This window comes from Emys orbicularis, chromosome 7 (genome assembly GCF_028017835.1).
Source record: "Emys orbicularis isolate rEmyOrb1 chromosome 7, rEmyOrb1.hap1, whole genome shotgun sequence".
Classification (NCBI taxonomy): Eukaryota; Metazoa; Chordata; order Testudines; family Emydidae; genus Emys; species Emys orbicularis.
Window position 1 is genome coordinate 100,805,309 of NC_088689.1, and position 19,221 is coordinate 100,824,529.

A 19,221-nucleotide genomic window follows, 5' to 3' on the forward strand; every position below is an offset into this window, starting at 1 on the left:
GTGTGTATATTTAGGCTAGGGTTTATGTACCCCTGGAAATTCATGGATGTCAGGTGTCTAATTCCCGTAGGTTTCCTAGTATTGTTGGCAGGCCAGAGCTAAGCCCTGTTGGCTGAAGGGGTTCCTGGGTTGGAAACGCAGGCACTAGGAAATCAGTTGCAGGCTTTGTGAGTCAGAGACAGGTAGCCAGGGGAAACAGTCTTGAATGGGACCCTGAGAGGGAGCAGAGAGACAGAGCTTCTTGGGCACAGAGCCCACGGGAAGGGCAGACGGGATTTTGCAGCAAGGAGCCAGTCTTCTGTTGGTTATATCTGCTGCATTCAGGGAAACAGGACTTTGTGCCCTTTCTTTGCAAATAAGCCAGATTGTATCAATTATAATAATAATAAATCCGTAGCCCTTATCTAACACTTTTCATCTAAGTGTTTTGCAAAGGAGATCAGTTGCATCATCCCCATTTTACAGATGAGGAAACAGGCACAGAGAGTGGAAGGGACCTGCCCAGTAGGCCCGGGGCAGAGCAGGGTCTAGAACCCAGGTGTCCTGAGTCCCCACTCCAGTACTCTGTCCACTAGAACACAGTGCCTCAGGTCTCCAGAACAGACCGGACTCGTAGCATTGACTTCTCCTCCTAACAGAAACAGCCCTGCGGGGCTCTGGAGAGTGGAGAAGCACTCTGACTGAAGGGACAAGGGCATCAATCTTTACTGTCTCATTCCAGTGTCCCCATCACCAGCGGTCTGGGGGGGTCCTAGCAGAGAGCCGTGGGCTCTGACCTCCCCTTTCCTCCCCATAGAGTTCCTCCAGTACAGACATATTGGGGATGAGGGAAACTTGCTATTCCACTGTCCTTGTGCCCCGGTGCTGTCAGTCCAGCCCCGGTAGCAGGTCTGTAGCCCAGATCCTACACCCTGCTTTGGCTGAACGAGGAAGGAATTGGAACTGGCTCACCGGTACAGCCACGGGGGCTCAGAGAGATGAGCGTACCTGTGCCTTCTTTCCCCTAGGTCTGTCTGCAGCAATTACTATGACCTGCTGGGAATCAAGCAAGACGCCACCATGGAAGAGATCAAACAAGCCTTCTTCGCCAAGTCAAAGAAGGTACGGGATGTGGCTCTTGCTATGCCAGTGTTTGTCATTGTGGGCCTGGCCTGGATAACAGGGTGTGAGAGCTGGCAAAGGCTGGAGAACTGCATCCTGGCACAGCACATGCCTGTTTTAGTGGTTAAGCGTAAGGCCAGGGAGCCAGGATCCCTGGGTGATGTTCCTGGCTCTACAAGGGGAGTGTGGGGAGTCAGTTTCTGTTCTGGCTCTGAGAGGAAGTGGGTTAGAATAGTAATAAGAAGAATGACAGTAAAACCTTATCTAGCACTTTTCATCAATAGATTGGGGCTGGAAGTCAGAACTCCTGGGTTCTCTTCCCAGCTCTGGGAAGGGTGTGGGCTTAATACATGGTACTGGTAGACCTTCGCCAGTTAAACAAATAGGGTATGGAGCTTCCCCACTTCTCCATCCTCCATCTAACCCTTGCCATCTCTGCTGCCAGTTCCCATCAGCCACCAGAGCAAATAAATGATGATCGATTCTGCTTGGGATATTTGACCCTCTGTGACCTCCACTCCCACTACAATGGGGCCCCTGTGTTACGCAAGCAGCAAATGGTACCGGGAATGCAGGAGCCTGTGCTGAGCCGGGGGAGGATCCCAGCCCAGCCAAGGCAATTGTCAACACCCCATCTGTTTGGAAATCACATGGAACTTCCTAGCAAAAGTAGGCTTGAAAAAGCTTTCCTCCTACCATTAACTCTTTGCATCCTGATGCCTTTGAGTGTTAGATACATTTTGCCATTCCCCTTCCTCCCTGAAGAGGGCACTGCTGGGCAGGAAGTGTTCAGAGCAGGATGGGGACCTTGTGTTGCATTCCCAAAGGGAAGAGGCAACATTTTAGTTGGGTTTTCCAATCTGGTGCAGAGTGTGTGTGCACACACGTGTGTGTGTGTGTGTGTGAGAGAGAGAGAGAGACATCAAGAGATGCAGAATAAGACTGGAATTAAGATGTACATTTTTACCAGTGAGGAGAATTAACCACTGGAACAACTACCCAAGGGATGTGGTGGATTCTCCATCGCTAGGAATGTTTAAATCAAGATTGATGTTTTTCTAAATTATCTGCTCTAGTTCAAGCAGCTATTAATTCTGGGATGTCCTATGGGCCTGTATTATACAGGAGGTCAGATTAGATTATCACAGTGATACCTTCTGACCTTAAAAATCCATGAGTCTACCACTTCCCATGGAAGTTTGTTCCAATGGTTCATCACCCTCCCTGTTAAAAATTTGTGCCTTTCTAATTGGAATGTGTCTGGCTTTAACTTCCAGCCATTAGTTCTTGTCCGGCCTCTCTCTGCTATGTTAAAGAGCCCTTTAGTACCCAGGATTTCCTCTCCATAAAGGTCCTTATATGCTGTAAGCAAGTCTAGTCTTGATCTTTTTGATAAGTTAAACACATGAATCTCCTTAAGTCTTTCACTGTACGTTTTTTTCCCTGCCCTCCACTAATTTTTGTGGCTCTTCTCCTCTGCCCTACTCTGATGTCTGCCCAGTTCATTGTTAAGGCCCTCAAAGCGCCTCTGACCTTTCCTGTTAGAGGACGCCCAGACACTGCTCCAAAATATCCTCCTGCTTGGGCACCAGCTATGGCTTTAGCATTTGATGCCTGCTCCATTGCTCCCAGCTGGCCTAGGAATTTCCTCCTTGGCTATCATCCCCACGCACACCTTGTGAACACTCAGCCCCAGGTGTTAGTCACCATCGGAGGAAATCTGGCTGAACCTTATCACAGACGCTTGCATGCATTGTGTGTCCAGACGACGCTGACAGCAGGTGTGCAAAGAGCCGGCTGTGTCTCAGCTGGATATTAGCTTGAGAGTGTAGGCTCCAGCCTGAAGGCAGACATACACACAGAATCTATTTGGTATCTCTCTCTATCTATGGTGCTTATCTGGCCCTCATCCCCATAGCATCTGAGCACCTCCCAATGTCTCTCTCCCTACACCCCCCTGTAAGGCACGGCAGTGCTGTTATCCCCGTTGTACAGTTGGGGAGCCAAGGCACAGAGAAGCTAAGTGACTTGCTCAGGATCACCCAGGGAGTCTGTGGCAGAGCAAGAATTGAACACAAGTCTCCTGAGTCCTAAAGCAGCAGCTTAACCACCGGGCCATCCTTCCTGTGCTTGCTGCTTGTAGAGATTTAGGTCTCAATCCTGCACATTACTGAGAACTCTGGGCCCAGGCCCATACAGAACTCAAGCATGGTGCTTGCCTTTAAGTCCTGCTTGTGTCCAGTGGAACCACTCATATACTTAAGGTTGAGCATATGGTGTGGAAGCTTCCTGGGACAGGGACTGTCTTTGTTCTGTGTTTGTACAGCACTTGGAACAGTGGTGTTCTGGTCCATGACTGGGGCTCCTGGGTGGTGGCATGTAATGGGACTTCTGCTCCTAAATCAATTAGTTGGTTTCATAAATCCCACCCCATGGGTTTAAAAGAAGGGCCAGAACCCGCATGCTCTCTGATTTCTATCAAAGTAGCCCCTGGTGGAGATTGGGGCACCCATCATGTCGGGTGCTGCATGGATCCCCAGTTGAGATCAGGACCCCAGTCATGCTGGGCACTGCATGGATCCCCAGCTGAGATTGGGACCCCACTTGAGCCAGGTGCTGCATGGATCCTCAGCTGAGATCCGGACCCCAATCATGCTGGGTGCTTCAAAGACCCAGAGTCGAGATCAGGGCCCCCAGTGTGCCAGATTCTGCATGGATCCCTAGCTGATATCAGAGCCCCCATACTGCTGGGTGTTGCATGGATCCCCAGTTCAGAATGGGACCCCCCTCATGCTGGATAGTGCATAGACCCTCAGCCAAGATTTGGGCCCCAGTCTTACCAGGCGCTGTGCAGACACAAAGTGATACAGTCCCTGCCCCAAAGAACTAGTCATTTAATGATACAAACGTGGGGGGGCGGGGAGAGGAGCTGAGCCATAGAGTGGGGAAGGAATTTGCCCAAGGTCCCACATCAAGTCAGCAGCAGAACTGGGATAGAACCCATCTTCCCTACACCCCTGTTGCCTTAGAAATGCAGCCACCTCTGGGGTGGTACACAGCAGCTGTTGAACAGCACCACTCCACAGTAGCTGGGAATAGGAAGCTGCCAATTATGAGTTGTCTACATGGCAAGTCCAGAAGAGTGGCATCTTAATTAGAAAAGAATGAGGAGACTTGTTTGTTTAATGTGAAATAATTAGGAGAAGATGTTAAGAAATAATAATAATGTAGTCATGCTCCTACAGAAATGTGCTCTGCTTTGCCTCTAGCTGGGTGCCTTGTGTATTGTCATCAGGGCTGCTATAATTGGTTGTTTATGGCTTTATTCCTCCCCCCCCCCCCCCAAAAAAAAAAAAAAAAACTTTTCCTAAAATAGAAAGTTACAAATATACAAAGTAGAGTAAATGTGAGCTAAGCAAACCCAGCCAAGTTTTGTATTACATCCAGTCTCTTGCCAAGCCACTGGGATGAGGGGAGAGGAGGCAGCTCTACAGGAAACAACCTTACAATATTTTGATGTAATCATTGTTGTAAGTTAAGACGTTGACTAGTGATTTTTTTCAGCACCCCAATTTAAGACACCTGAAAGAGGCCTGATATTCTAAATAAGGCTGAGAATTGGAACTCTGAAGTTGAGGCCCTTTAAAGGTGGGACAGGGTCTGTCTTTTTGCTCAGTGTCTGGGCAGTGCCTAGCACAGTGGGGTCCTGCACTGGCGCTGGAGCTCCTGGGTGCTGACTTTTCACTTGTGCTCCTAAGTCAATTAGTTGATTTAAAAAATCCCACCCCATTGTCCAGGGGCTACTTTGATGCAAATAAATAAGAGAGCAGGCAGGTTCTGGCCCTTCCCTTGAACCCCTGGGGTGGGATTTTTGAAACCAGCTAATTGACTTAAGAGCATGAATCCAGTTAAAAATCAGTACGCAGGCGTCCCCTAGAAAATCATGCTTTAGAAAATCTTGAACTTACTATTTAAAGCTTTGCAAATTTGTTGCTATGTGTATTAAAGTAGGAATTTCAGGCCCCAGCTGAGATTTGGGCCTCCATTGTGCCAGGCGCTGCACAGACCCTGACCGAGATCGGGGCCCCCATTGTGCTGGGTACTGCACAGCTCCAGCTGAGATTGGTGCTCCCGTTGTGCCGGGCGCAGCACAGGTACAGAGCAAGAGACAGTTTGTGTCCCAAACTGCTTACAGTCTAAGTGGACAAAAGGTCGGAGGGGAAACAGAGGCACAGAGCTGAGAAGGGGACTTGCCCAAGGTCAGTGGGAGATTTGGTGATAGAACCCAGGTGTCCTGAGTCCTAGGCCATGTGCCTCCCATAAATACCTAAAGCACAAGACAGAAATGTGTCCAGGATATTATTATTTATTATTTGCTTGTATTACCACAGTGTCGAGGAGCCCCAGTCATGGACTAGACCCTGTACAAACAGAACAAAAAGACAGTCCCTGTCCGAAGAGCCAACTGTCAAAGTAGCAATTCACACACAAACAAGGGAATCTAGCTTGACATCTCTTTAGAACCATGGTGGGTGGGTGGCAGACAAGAAGCAGGTAAACTCAGAATACTACTATATAGAAATATCAGTGGCATGGGAGCTGTTTGGCCTGGTCCTGCCAGATGCCACAGCATAAACCCTTGCATTGTAAGCATGTATCATCCGATTTCAAGAGCTCAATCTGTTCAGCTTCTCAGAAAGATCAAGAGGTGACTTATTACTGTATGTTGTATGTAAGTGCCTTCATGGGCAGAACATACCAGGTACTAAAGGGTCTTTAGTCTAGCATAGAAAGGCTGAATGAGAGCCAATGGCTGGGAGGTAAAGCCAGGCACATTCCAATAAGCCACAGATTTTTAACAGTGAGTGTGATTAACCACTGGAACAAGCTGCCAAAGGAAGTGGTGGATTCTCTAGCTCTTAGTGGCTTCAAATCCAGCCTGGCTGCCTTTCTGGAAGAGGCTTTCGTCATACATAAGTGACTGGGCTCAGTACCAGGGGAAGTGGGTGAATTTATCTGGCCTGTGTTATCCAGAGGTCAGGCTAGGTGCTCTAATGGTCCCTTCCAGCCTTTGAACCCATGAGGCAACGCAGGCCCTTTGATGTGGCTGGAAGATGTTCCCCAGACCAGCTCCTAATCCCTTTGTTGTTTCCTCCTGGGGCTTCCATGTTAACAAGCCGAGATGATCCTGTCTCTGCCAGTGCCTGGGGATGTATGTTGATTTTTAGGGGAGAGGGGGTGTGTGGTGGTGACTTCTGAAGCAAAATACTTGTTTTAAACCTCCCCCAGCTTAAAAGATATCAGGTCAAGGCCAGAGACTCCCCCAGGGATTCCTGCCTGCAACCCAGAGCCTCTGCTTGAGCTACAGCATCATTTAGAAAGAGATGCCCAACCTCGATTTCAGGACTCCACATGAGGGCGACGCCCCTGTGTCCCTTGGTACTGTTGTCCCTTGGCCCAAGCAGCAATATGTGGGGCCTTGCTGGCGTGTTCTTGATAGGGGGAGAAGCAGATTTTATGATAACGGAGTGACTGATCCAGGACTCATTTAATAATTTAATGAAAGGAGGGGAATATAATTAATGCCAATTTACGTGGGTTATGGAAAATAGATTCTGTCAAACTAACTTGATGTCTTTTCCTGCTGAGATTACAAGTTTGATTGATAAAGGTCATAGTGCTGATGTAATAGACTTCTCTCCGGCATTTGACTTGGTCCGGCACAACATTTTGATTAAAAAGCTCAAATGATACAAAATCAACACGGCGCACATTAAAGGGATTAAATGATGGCTAACTGATAGGTCTCAAAATGTAATTGTAAATAGGCAATCCTCACTGAGTGGGTGCAATCTGATGGGGTCCCACAGGAATCAGTTCTTGGCCCAGTGCTATATACCATTTATCAATGACCTAGAAGAAAACATAAAATCATCACTGGCAGATGACTCAAGGATTGGAGAGTGGTAAATTTTGAAGAGACTGGTCACTGATAGAGCAACCTGGATCTCTTGGTAAGCAAAAGCTTGGTAAGCTGGGCGCAAACAAAGAATGTGTGTTTTAATGTGACCAATGTAAAGTTATACATCAAGGAACAAAGAATGTAGGCCATATTTACAGGATGCGGGACTCTATCCTGGGAAGCAGTGACTCTGAAAAAGATTTGGGGGGTTGTGGCTTATAATCAGTTAAACATGAACTCCCAGTATGATGCTGTGTCCAAAAGGGCTAATGCAATCCTTGAATGTATAAACAGTACAATCTCAAATAGGAGTAGGGAGGTTATCCCACCTCTACATTTGGCATTGGTGCAACGGCTGCTAGAAACCTGTGTCCAGCTCTGGTGTCCACAATTCAAGAAGGATGTTTATTAACTGGAGGGAGTTCAGAGAAGAGCTACAAGCATGATTAAAAGGGTTGGAAAATGCCTTGTATTGATTGACTCAAGAAGCTCAATCTGTTTAGCTTAACAGAGATGGTTGTGGGGTAACTTGATCTGTCTATAAGTACCTACCTGTGGAATGGAAATTTGATAATAAAGGGTTCTTCAATCTAGCAGACAAAGGTACAACAAAATCCAATGGCTGAAAGCTGAAGCTTAGACAAATTCAGACAGAAAATAAGGCTCAGTTTTTTGCCAGTGAGGGTAATTAACCATTGGAACAGCTTCCCAAGGGCTGTGGTGGATTCTCCAGCACTGACAATTTGTAAATTAAGATTAGATGTTTCTCTAAAAGATCTGCTGTGGTTCAATCAGGAATTAATTCAGGGCCTCCTGTTCTATACCGGAGGTCAGATTAGATGATCACAGTGGTCCCTTCTGGCCTTATTATCTATGAGTCAGATATTTCTGTAGTGCAAACCTGTATATTTACAAGGAATGGCCACAAAATCCTATTTCCCCAAAGACAGTAGAAATAAACAGTAGGAGGCAGTTTCCAAGCCCACCATTCCAGCCAGTACGGTGCCCAAAAGAATCACTCTCTCTTGGCTTCCTCTCAGAGTCATAAGAATGGCCATACTGGGTCAGAACAATGGTCCATCTAGCCCAGTATCCTGTCTTCTGACAGTCGCCAATGCCTGATGCTTCAGAGGAAATGAACAGAACAGGGGAATTTATCAAGTGATCCATCCACTGTCATCCAGTCCCAGCTTCTGGCAGTCAGAAGTTTAGGGACACCCAGAGCATGCGATTGTGTCCCTGACCATCTTGGCTAATAGACATTTATGGACCTGTTCTCCATGAGTTTACCTAATTCTTTTTTTAACCCAGTTAGATTTTTGGCCTTCACAACATCCCCTGGCAACAAGTGCCACAGGCTGACTGTGCGTTGTGTGAAGAAGTACTTCCTTGTTTGTTTTAAACCTGCTGCCTATTAATTTCATTGGGTGACCCCTGGTTTTTGTGTTATGGGAAGGGATAAATAACACTTCCTTATTCAATTTCTCCACATCATTCATGATTTTATAGACCTCTGTCATATCCCCACCTTAGTCATCTTCTTTTCAAGCTGAACAGACCTAGTCTTTTTATTCTCTCCTCATATGGAAGCTGTCCCATACCCTAATCATTTTTGTTTCCCTTCTCTGTACCTTTTCCAATTCTGTTGTATCTTTTTAGAGCTAGGGCAACCAGAACTGCATGCAGCATTCAGTGTGTGGACATACCATGGATTTATATAGAGCAGTGGTTCCCAAACTTGTTCCACCGCTTGTGCAGGGAAAGCCCCTGGTGGGCCGGGCCGGTTTGTTTACCTGCCGCGTCCGCAGGTTCGGCCGATTGCGTCTCCCAGTGGCCGCGGTTCGCTGCTCCAGGCCAATGGGAGCTGCTGGAAGCAGTACTGGTTCTCTTACTGGTTTGGGGGCTTTTTGTTTTTATTTGGGGTATATATGTAGTTTGAGCTTCTATTATAGTAAGTTTCCATGCAGCTTGCAGGTCTTTCACTCATGTGACTGTCTCCTTTAATTTCCATTTAACTAGCCTCCTCATTTTAATGTAGTTCCCCTTTTTAAAGTTAAATGCTACTGTGGCAGGTTTCTTTGGTATTTTCCCCCATACAAAGATGTTAAATTTAATTACATTATGGTTTCTCAAGTGTTTCAGCTATATTCACCTCTTGGACCAGATCCTGTGCTCCATTTTGTACTAAATCAAGAATTGCCTCTCCCCATGTGGGTTCCAGGACTTGCTCCTCCAAGAATCAGTCATTAATGGTGTCTAGAAATTTTATCTCTGCATTCCATCCTGAGGTGATATGCGCCCAATTAATATGGGGGTAGTTGAAATCCACCGTTATTATTGGGTTTTCTGTTTTTGTAGCCTCTCAAATCTCCCTGAGCATTTCACAGTCACCCTCATCATCCTGGTCAGGTGGTTGGTAGTATATTCCTATTGTTATACTCTAATTTTTCAAGCATAACATTTCTATCCATTGAGATTCTTTGGTACAGTTTGATTTGTTTAAGATATTTACCTTATTTGATTCTGCTTTCTTTCACATATAGTGCCACTCTCCCACCAGTGCAACCTACTCTGTCATTCTTGTATATTTTATACCCTGGCATTACCATGTCCCATTGATTATCACCATTTCACCAAGTTTCTGTGATGCCTATAATAGCAATATTCTCATTTAATACCAGGCACTCAAGTTCCCCCTTCTCAGTATTTGGACTTCTTGCATTTGTATACTTGCACTTATAAAACTGGTCAATATTTAGTTGTCTGCTTTCATGTGATGTAATTGAATGGGACTCTTTTTTCATTTGACTGTTTCTCTTCAGTTCCTCCCTGTACTTTATCAACTTCTATCCTCTCCTCTTTCCTAGGATATAAAGTATCCCCTTTAATAAATCCTCCTCTCAGGGATGTGTCTATCTGAATCGTGTGCTCCTCCGCTCCTGTCAGATTTTCCCCAGCTCTTAGTTTAAAAACTCCTCTACAACCTTTTTAATTGTATATGCCAGAAATTTGGTTCTCTTTTGGTTTAGGTGGAGCTCATCCTTCCTGCATAGGCTCCTCCTTTCCCAAAAGATTCCCCAATTCCTAATAAACCTAAAACCCTCTTCCAAACACCATTCTCTCATCCATGCATTGAGACCCTGCAGTTCTACCTGTCTAAATGGCCCTGCATGTGGAACTGGAAGCATTTCAGAGAATGCTACCATGTGCTTCTCCCCCTTGCATGCTTTCTGATTCCTTTCACACACACTCAGACAGCTGTAACCAAACCAAGACTCCAGCCCCCCTGTTTGCAATTAGTCTCTAGGGAAACCCCTCAAGCCACATGGCTCAGCTTCTTCCCAGGCCTTGCCATGCTGGTCCATACCTTGGGCAGTGGCTTCTATTGTTTCAGGTATGACTATACAAAGGTTCATTTAATTGCTCCCTCATTTAGCCTGAGTGAAAGGTGCTGGAAGGCCCATCAGCTTTACCAGGATCTATGATTGCGCAGAGATTAAAGACACACTTGCTGGCAGCCACCAGCACCCTCCATCATAACAGCACATCTCTGCAATGGTTAACTGCTCTCTGTTAAAAATGATTTGCCCTAGTCTGAATTTTTCCAGCTTCAGCTCCCAGCCCTTGTATCTCATTCTGTCTTGTCTGCTGGACTGAAGAGCCCTCTGCTCTCAGAAAGCTCCTCTCCATGGAGGTGCTTATAGACCAGGGTCAACTCATCTCTTTATCTTCTCTTCAATAAGCTAAATTGATCAAATTCCTTCAGTTTCACTTCAAGGCAGCTTCTCCAGACCTGGAATCATTTGTACCCATTTTGTTCATGTCTGAAGGACCTGTGTGGCTGGTTTTATTGCACTGTGCCAGAGGAGGAGAATGGCTCAGATGTTAGAGCACTAGGGAGACCTGGTTTCAAGCCTCTGCTCAGCCACAGGCTCCCTGTGTGACCTTGGGCAAGTCACTTAGCCTCTCTACACCTCAGTTTCCCCATCTGTAGAATGGGGATATTGATCCTTCCTTTGTCTATTTAGACACTGAGTTCTTCAGGGCAGGGACTATCTCACAGTGTGTGTCTGTGTAGCACCCAGCATGGTGGGAAGCCCCAATTCCGGCCTGGGGCCCTGTTTCTGGGCAGGGGTCTATGCAGTGCCTGGCACAGCGGCAGGCTCAGTTCTGGACAGGGTGTCTTGTGCAGCAGCCGGCACTGTGTGGGGCCCTGATCCCAGGCATCTGTGCAGCACCTGGCATGATGAGAGCCTCACAGGGGATTATGAGGATAAATATATTAAAGACTGTGAACCATTCAGATACCAGAATAATGGGATTAATGGAGTCATACAAATAGCTAGATTGGGTTGGTGATACACTCAGAATTGCACGTGGGGGCAGAGGGGAGGGTTGCATTTGGGCCGCCCAGCCCGGTGTGTGTAAAGATCTGCTGGTGAGGGGAGATCTCGAAGAGCATCACGCAGTGATGCCTGCATGTGGGCTGGCTGCAGCATCAGTGGAAGCTAGTCTGCAACTGGGAGGAAGAGACTCCCGGGAGTCTGTCCCTCCTCCAATCACTCACGTCTCTCTCAGTGCAGTCTTGATGGGACTCCCAGGCTGGGAGGTCTCTGAGATATGCTCTGCATTTAAAGTTACTAGGAGCAGGATGACAGCAGGGAAGTGGGCATGGGCTGGGACACTGGGATGAAATTTTAAATGTCTGGTTGAAATGCACCCTGGGAAATCTCTCTGCGCAAAACAGGAGAGATGTGGGCTTGTGGGTGAGGCAGTGGAGGGGGGCTTAGAACATCAGGATTCAGTTCCCAGCTCTTCCAGACTCCCTGAGTGACCTTGGGGAAGTCACTTCATCTCCCTGGGAATCAGTTTCTCCATGTGTAAAGAGGGGATAATGATCCTTCCTTTGTCTGTTTCGATTGAGAGCTCTTTGGAGCAGGGACTGCCTGTCACTGTGTGTCTGCGCAGCGCCTGGCACAATGGGGGCCCTGATCTCAGTGGGGGTCTGCGGAGTGCCTGGCACAATGGGGGCCCTGATCTCAGTGGGGGTCTGCGGAGTGCCTGGCACAATGGGGGCCCTGATCTCAGTGGGGGTCTGTGCAGCGCCTGGCACAACGGGGGCCCTGATCTCAGTCGGGGTCTGTGCAGCGCCTGGCACAATGGGGGCCCTGATCTCAGTGGGGGTCTGTGCAGTGCCTGGCACAACGGGGGCCCTGATCTCAGTCGGGGTCTGTGCAGCGCCTGGCACAATGGGGGCCCTGATCTCAGTGGGGGGTCTGTGCAGCGCCCAGCACAATGGGGGCCCTGATCTCAGTCAGGGTCTGTGCAGTGCCTGGCACAATGGTGGTTCCGATTTTGGTGGGGGTCTATGCAGCACCTGGAGTGATGGGGCCCTGATATCAGCCTGGTTTCTACTACTGTAATCATAATAATCAACGCATTAAGCCAAGTATCCCAGTGGAGCAAGGAGTTATATCCTCAGTCACCCACGTCAAAGGAGCATGCACACTGAAACATCCCTGACCATCTGCTTGCAGCTGTTTCTGTCCCCTTCGCGTGTGCAGGAAGCAAGAGCTCGACCCTGGGGCCCAGCCTTTAACAAACTGCTTCCAAGCAGCACACAACTCTCCGGCCAGCAATCAGTTGGAAGAAGCTCCCAGCTTCTGGGCAGGGCCAGGAGCAGCAGCCGTGAGGTCTGTAGGAGGCACATGAGCTAGGGACATGGTTTCAGGGCTCAACTCCCTCACTACATGAGGAACTTCCTGGGAGCAGAGGGCAAAACACTTGGGGACTGGCCTGGAAACGTGGGGCCTGCTTCTCAGCTGGGGTCAGTCTCTAGAGCTCTAGCTGAGGATCTCACCCAAATGCTGTTGGAGAGCCCCTCCCCCCGCCCCATAGGGGGGCTGTTCCCAAAGTTCCTTATTCCCTCCTACCACATGATTCCACCCCACCTGCGCCTAGCAGTGACATCCCCTCCAGCAGCTGTTGGTTTGCAGGGAAACGTGCAGTTTAGAATGTCGAGCATGTCCTCTATTTCTGGCCATTTTCAAGTGAAATAAACATTGGGGGAATTTTTCGGTGGCCACTTTCCAATATGGAAAGGGCTCATCTGTGCTGGGCATGTTTTGGGCACATCCAGCAGGGACTGTCTCATTATTATTTCTATGACAGCCGCGTTTAGAGGCTCTGACTGAGATTGGGCCCGCTGTTGTGCCAGACCCCCGCTGAGATGGGGGCCCAATTTGTGCTGGGCCTGCCCAGATACCTAGTGAGAGAGATTCCCTGCTCCAGAGAGTTCATAGTCTAAATACACAAAGAATTAGTCTCCCTATTTTACAAGCGGGGAAAGTAAGGCACAGAGGTGACATGACTTGCCCAGGATCACGGGGAATCTGTGGCAGAGCCGGAAATTAAACCCCGATCTCTTGACTCGCAGCTCAGTGTCTTACCCACAAGGCCTTTCCCATCCCTCCTGTGTTTCAGTTCTTTAATCCCTGTTCCGCTAGCATCTGGTGTTGCATGGGCCTATGCGACAGACCCCACTGTCTGGGTGGTGCCGGTGGGGCAGGGCTGCTCTTAACTCAACCACTCCTGATCAAGGAGACCAGTGACTCCTTCAATCCCGGTGGGAAACCTAAGCTGCCTCTCTGCCCAGCCCCCTGCGCAGCTGGGCCAGGGAATCTTTTCCCGGCAGCTGCCTTCCATGGTCCAAGTTGTGAAATGATTGGTCCCAAAAAAGTGTGCCTCCCCTTCCTAAGAACACAGTTTGCTGGGAAGGAATGCTCTGTGTGTGTGTGTGTGTGTGTGTGTGTGTGCAGGGGGGGTGGGGTAAAGGACAGGAATGCTAGGGGTTGCGGGAGGCATTCAGAGCAGATTGCCTTGGCACATGCATTAGCTGATGGGGACCCCAGTCCCGGATTCAATCTCTGGGCACTACTGTAATCTATTTTAGGGTTTTCTCCTGCTTCCCATCACCATCACATCTGGGTGCCTTCCACCTAAAATCAGTGTCGATAGCAAAGTCATGTCCTATGAGTGACAATACTAACCCCATGTCCTCTCTCTCAGAATCCCTTCTAGGAACAGCCCCGTGCCTTGTGCTATCCAGGCCCCACCTCAGGGAAGAGTTACCGTCTGGCCAGCTCCCGCCAACCCCGTCTCTGGCCTCCAACGCCAGGCCTGAGCTATTGTTTGCAATTGCTGAGAGTTTGGCTGGGCAGCAGGGCCATGTGCCTGGAGTGTTCTCCCTCCAGCCAAGCAGGGCTCCGTTTGCTTGTTGCTCTAACGCCGGGGAGGGGCGTGTGTCATAAACTGGCAAGAGCGAACACAGCGATGTTGAAATGTCTTTGGAGACAGCCAGCCTTTGATCAATCTTTAACTGAGCTCTTTCCCATTCCCTGTTTGGCTTGACCGGCTTGGCCTGAGGAGATGGTTAACATCGTGTTAGTTATTGGGGGCACATTCCTCTGCTCTATTAGCCGCCTCTCCCTGACCCCAGCTGGGCGCCAGGCAGGCGACCTGCGCGAGCTCGTGGACTCATGCACACACACACCCCCTCATGCACTCTCACATGGGCAGCTCACACCCTTGCACACACTCACCTACTCACCCTCATATGCTCCCATGGGCACCTTGCACAGGCACTCTCGCGCACTCACACTCACATGGACACCCTTGTGCACACTCACACCCCACTCTCTGCAGAACAGCGCCCCCTAAAGTTGCACTGTGGCATTGGGGCCAGCACTGACTGCAAAGGGAGAGAGCTCTTACCCCAAACTTTCCTTGCATTAAACCCCAGTCTCCCATCCTGCTACCAAACTAGGGTGATCAGATTTCCCAATTTTAAAGGGACAGTCTCGATATTCGGGCTTCATCTTGTATAGATGTCTATTACCCCCTACCCCCGTCCCGATTTTTCATACAGTACTTACTATCTGGTCACGCTATACCAAACAGGCCCTGCACTACTTCGAATGATCGGCTGATACCCCAGTGGCAAGGCAAGGGTGTGGTGTTTGGCCTGGTGGCTTTAACATTGACTCTCCTGCTACAACATAGCGAGTGAGCGTTAAGTCTGTGGCGAGCCATAGTGAACACGAGGACTGTAATCCCGCTCCTTAGAGGTTACCTAACACAGGAAATCTCCCTGAGCCAGGAGGGGAGCAGCACCTGCTAATGTCCTGCAGAGCCCCTTGGGTCTGAGTATCTGTCCCCATTGTGCCCACACGTCTATGGGGCAGTAGCCAAGCACCTCATTGTCAGTAATCAGCTGCCTGGGAGGCAGGGAAATACCATCCTTATTTTACAGGTGGGAAAACTGAGGCATGGCTTTTCAGAAGGGCAGAGCACCTGCCACGGAGGCCAGATTGTCCAAGGAGCACTGTGAGGGGCTGAGGTCCCCTGGGCCTTGTTTAGGTGCCAACCTGAAAAGCTTGGGTCCAATTGTAGGTGCCACACCACTGGAAATCCACCTCGAGAAATCCCAGCGCCTAACCCGGGCTACTGCAGCACCAGCGTGGGCTAGTTCCATGGGCGTGGCTACTTGCAGGAGAGTGTGGCTAACCTGGGTGCCCAGAGCCAGGCGCACTCTGCAGTGGAGACACACCCACAGCAGCTCACTCCACATGGAGGCTGGAGCAGGGAAAGGAACCCAGGACTTGCAAGTCCCAGTTAGCGCCCTATCCACCAGGTTGTGCTGCGGCTGCTAGCTTGCTCTGACCCATGAAGGGGAAGCAGGGAGGAGTTTAAGCTGCTGCTTAGGAAGTGGTACTTTTGCAACCTTGGATGTAATAACAAGGAAGTGGGTCAGCCCTGGACCTTGTGTCAGGGGCAGCCTGCACAGTGCCCAGACTGCAGGGTGCCCCCTGCACCTTGGCATATGGGCTGTAGGGGGCAGCCTTCCCAGAATCCAGGCTGTGGGAGGCACGTTCCAAAGCAGCAAAGGGGGGGCTTTCCTGGCACTGAGGGTCCCTTCCCAAGGACTACAGAGCCCCGCCTCTGATGTTAACCCCAAGAAGGCACTGGAGCTGTGCCCCAGCTGGGCTGCTGCAGAGGTGGGAGCCATGATGGCTTGCCATGCCCCAAGGCCTTAGCCCTGTGCTCTGAAACCTCAGCTGGAGCCCAGGTTAGAGACAGTGATATAGAAAGGCCTGTTTATTTGCTGCTTATTCCTATTAAACTGCCTCAGGACTCCTGGGTTCTAGTCCCAGCTCTGTCACTGACTCCCTGTGTGACTTGGGGAAGTCCCTTGGCCACTCCATGCCTCAGTTTCTCTATCTGTGGATTAGTGATCTCCCTCTACCCATGCACTGAGACCCCTTGAATGGAGTGAGAGCTCCCTGACTGCTGTTTCTCTGCCACAGTCTGGGGAGGCCCCTGGGTGGGGGAAACTGATCAGCAGTAGAACGCGCCAGGGACTGGTCTGCAGCAGCTCAGATGCAGGCAAAAGGGGAACAGCTGGAAGCAAAGGGGAGGAGAGGGACTGGCACCAGCAAAGCAGGGGAAGGTTCAGCTGCAGGCATTCAAGAACACCCACTGCCCTGGCCCAGCTGCTAGCAGGGCCGCCCGCTGGCATGGACAAGCAAGGTGCCAGGCACCTGACTGTCATTCAGAGCATTGCATGCTGGGAGTCCTTCTGTTAGAGACGAGATCACCATTGAACTCTGTAGCTGCACCTTGACCCAGGTCGGGCCTGTGGGCCCAGCCACCCTGCTCCCCTCTGCCAGCCGAGTCTCCTTGACAGCCAGCAGAGGGTGCTACAGCCAAGCCCAGCACTGTGTTGGCATGCTGGGATGGATTACAGGCTCGGCCAGCCTGGAGCTGCCCATTAGCCAGGGGTATAAACATAGAGCAGCCTCAGAGAGCCCAGGTAAGCTCTGTCTGCCTGTTTCTGTGGCACAAGGGCATGCAGCCCTGGTGCCAGTCACTTTGTTACCGCCGCAGCACGCTTTCACCAGGAGCCTGGCTGCACTTGTGCACCCACTCACACTGTGCAAAGTGCTTCCGCTCTGACTGGGGTGTGGGTCACGCTCGTAGCTGTGCAAATGGCTGTACAAGGTGCTGGCAAATCAGGCAAACATGAAACATGCTGCACTGCTGTAAAATATGGCTGGCATTGGGACAGCTCATGCTGGGGAGAGTTGCTTGGTCCATGAGGGGTTTGCACTGGTGCAAAAGTGCAAGCTAGGACAGATGAGCCGTGTGTGTGTGTGTGTGTGTGTGTGTGTGTGTGTGTGTGAATGCCGTGAGTGCACATGCTCAGTTTGCAGTGTGAGTGCGCATGCAGTATGGATGTGCATGCAGTGCAGGTGTCTAGTGCGTGTGCATGTTCTGTGTGCGGTACGTATGCAGTGTGCGTGTGGTATACAGGATCCCCTCCAAGTCCATTCCCCAGGGCTGCATTGTGAAATGTTCTCATGGCTGTTGTGAATTGCCCTCCTGGGGGTACAGCGCGTGGAATGATTGTGCAGCGCCAGCTGAGGGAGTTTGGAGGGGGGACAAGAGAGGGAAAGGCTCCAAACACCAAAGAAGTGAAGGAGCGTTCCAGTCCCATCTGGATCTGGGGAGCTCAGCCCGGGCCTAGTGATGGGGCCGGGTGCTAGTGGGCTCCGAATCTGGTCCATCAAGAGGGAGCTGCCCGCTCCCTCCCTCCCTGCCTGCCTGGGACAGTTAATGAGATGGGAAGGTCCATCTGTCGGCTCTGACCTGTTGCTTTGAAACAACAACCTCAAGGCCCCACTTCTTGCGTCAAATCGTTTAACTAGCGAAAAACCCCTTAATGAGGATTTATAGGCTTGTCAGGGCGCAGGGGCGTCTTAACTCCTTAGCGTCTGCCAAGTCTTTCCTCCTCCATGCTCTAATGAGGTGGGGCCACATGCATCAGCTGGGATCGGGGTGTGGTTGGAGTGCCCTGAGATGTGGCAATTAGCCTGCAGATCCGTCCCCTCTGTCGCCTAGGTATCCCAGTGGGGAGAAAGCAAAATGCTGGAGTTGCCTGGGTTCTGTTCCCAGCTCTCTAGGAGGGGAGTGGGGTCTGGTGGTTTCTGCAGCAGGCCTGGAGTCAGGACTCCAAGGTCGTGTCTCTGACTCTGGGAGGGGAGTAATGTGTAATGGTTACAGTGGTGGGGGCTGGGAGCCAAGACTCCTGGGTTCTATCCTCAGCTCTCAGAAGTGCAAACATCAGCTCTCTGACTTATGCTGGGGAGTTTGTTCTCTTAGGAAATTGATGACATGAAGAGCTGGGGAAGGTGGAGTTTCATGCCTTTCTATGCCAGGCTCTCACCCGCCACAACAATGGGTAACACTTGGGCATGGCGATGCTGCCAAAGAGACTGCTCCCACATCCTGAGTGGAAAGGCAAGATGTGGGGCATTTCCCACTCACAGAAACCCCCAAAGGAGGTTGAGCAGAGTCCCAGGACAGATGCACTCCCATTACAGTCATCCCTAGGAGTACATGGTGCATGGCATGGTCCGCTGGGCTGCAGCCTGCTCTGGGGTAGAGTACAGTAGCAATGCACTGAGGCAAAGCCCTGCTCTTTCAGGGGGTGCACCCACGCTCAGGGACTGATTCTGCAAGGTGCTGAGAGCACCTGTGACTCCCAAAGAAAGCAACTGATGGCAAACTGACCATGGGAGGGACCTGGTGGGCGTGACATGGCTGTTGGCCTATCACACCTGCGCAATGGATGCACCAATGTACCCTGGGGCTCCATCCATGCTTGCACTAATGCCTCCCATAATGCCCCACTGTAGGAGCAGGAACAACCAGAGGCAAGACTTGTATGGTGGGACCGAGCTAGCCACAAGTGGCAGCTACTGCGGCAGTGATTCCTATCTCCACCAGCTCAGCCAAAGCTACAGGCTTGGCCTCCAGCCACCGGCACCCTTGCTGTGGACAGCAGCCGAGTGTGCATGCAACTTACAAGCATTGCAAATGGAAGCCACTGCAGCAGCAAGAGTGAGCTGCGAGAGAGATTCTGTAGGACAGCGTCCTAGAGAATGCCCTTCTGCTGGCAGTTCCAGGGCCGAAGGAAAATCCATCCTGGATGATGGGGCTGCATTCTGTGCAGGCTTCTTCACCCACAGTTCTGTGACTCCCAAGACGCACCACCCAGCTGGGTCAGAGGGGGTGTGTAGACTCATGCTTCCATTCTT

At 50.3% G+C, this 19,221-nt stretch overlaps 1 protein-coding gene across 7 annotated transcripts in view; it reads left to right on the plus strand.

Moving 5' to 3' along the window:
• DNAJC4 (DnaJ heat shock protein family (Hsp40) member C4) overlaps positions 1–19,221 on the plus strand; it is a 72,549-nt gene that overhangs the window by 26,349 nt on the left and 26,979 nt on the right. For 4 of the 7 annotated variants that reach the window (XM_065407994.1, XM_065407992.1, XM_065407993.1 and 1 more), the window contains one exon: positions 1,008–1,101. The exons of the other annotated variants lie outside the window; for them this stretch is intronic. In XM_065407994.1, the coding sequence (XP_065264066.1) occupies positions 1,008–1,101 (94 nt within the window). The remainder of the gene's footprint in view (positions 1–1,007; positions 1,102–19,221) is intronic. 7 annotated transcript variants of the gene reach the window in all.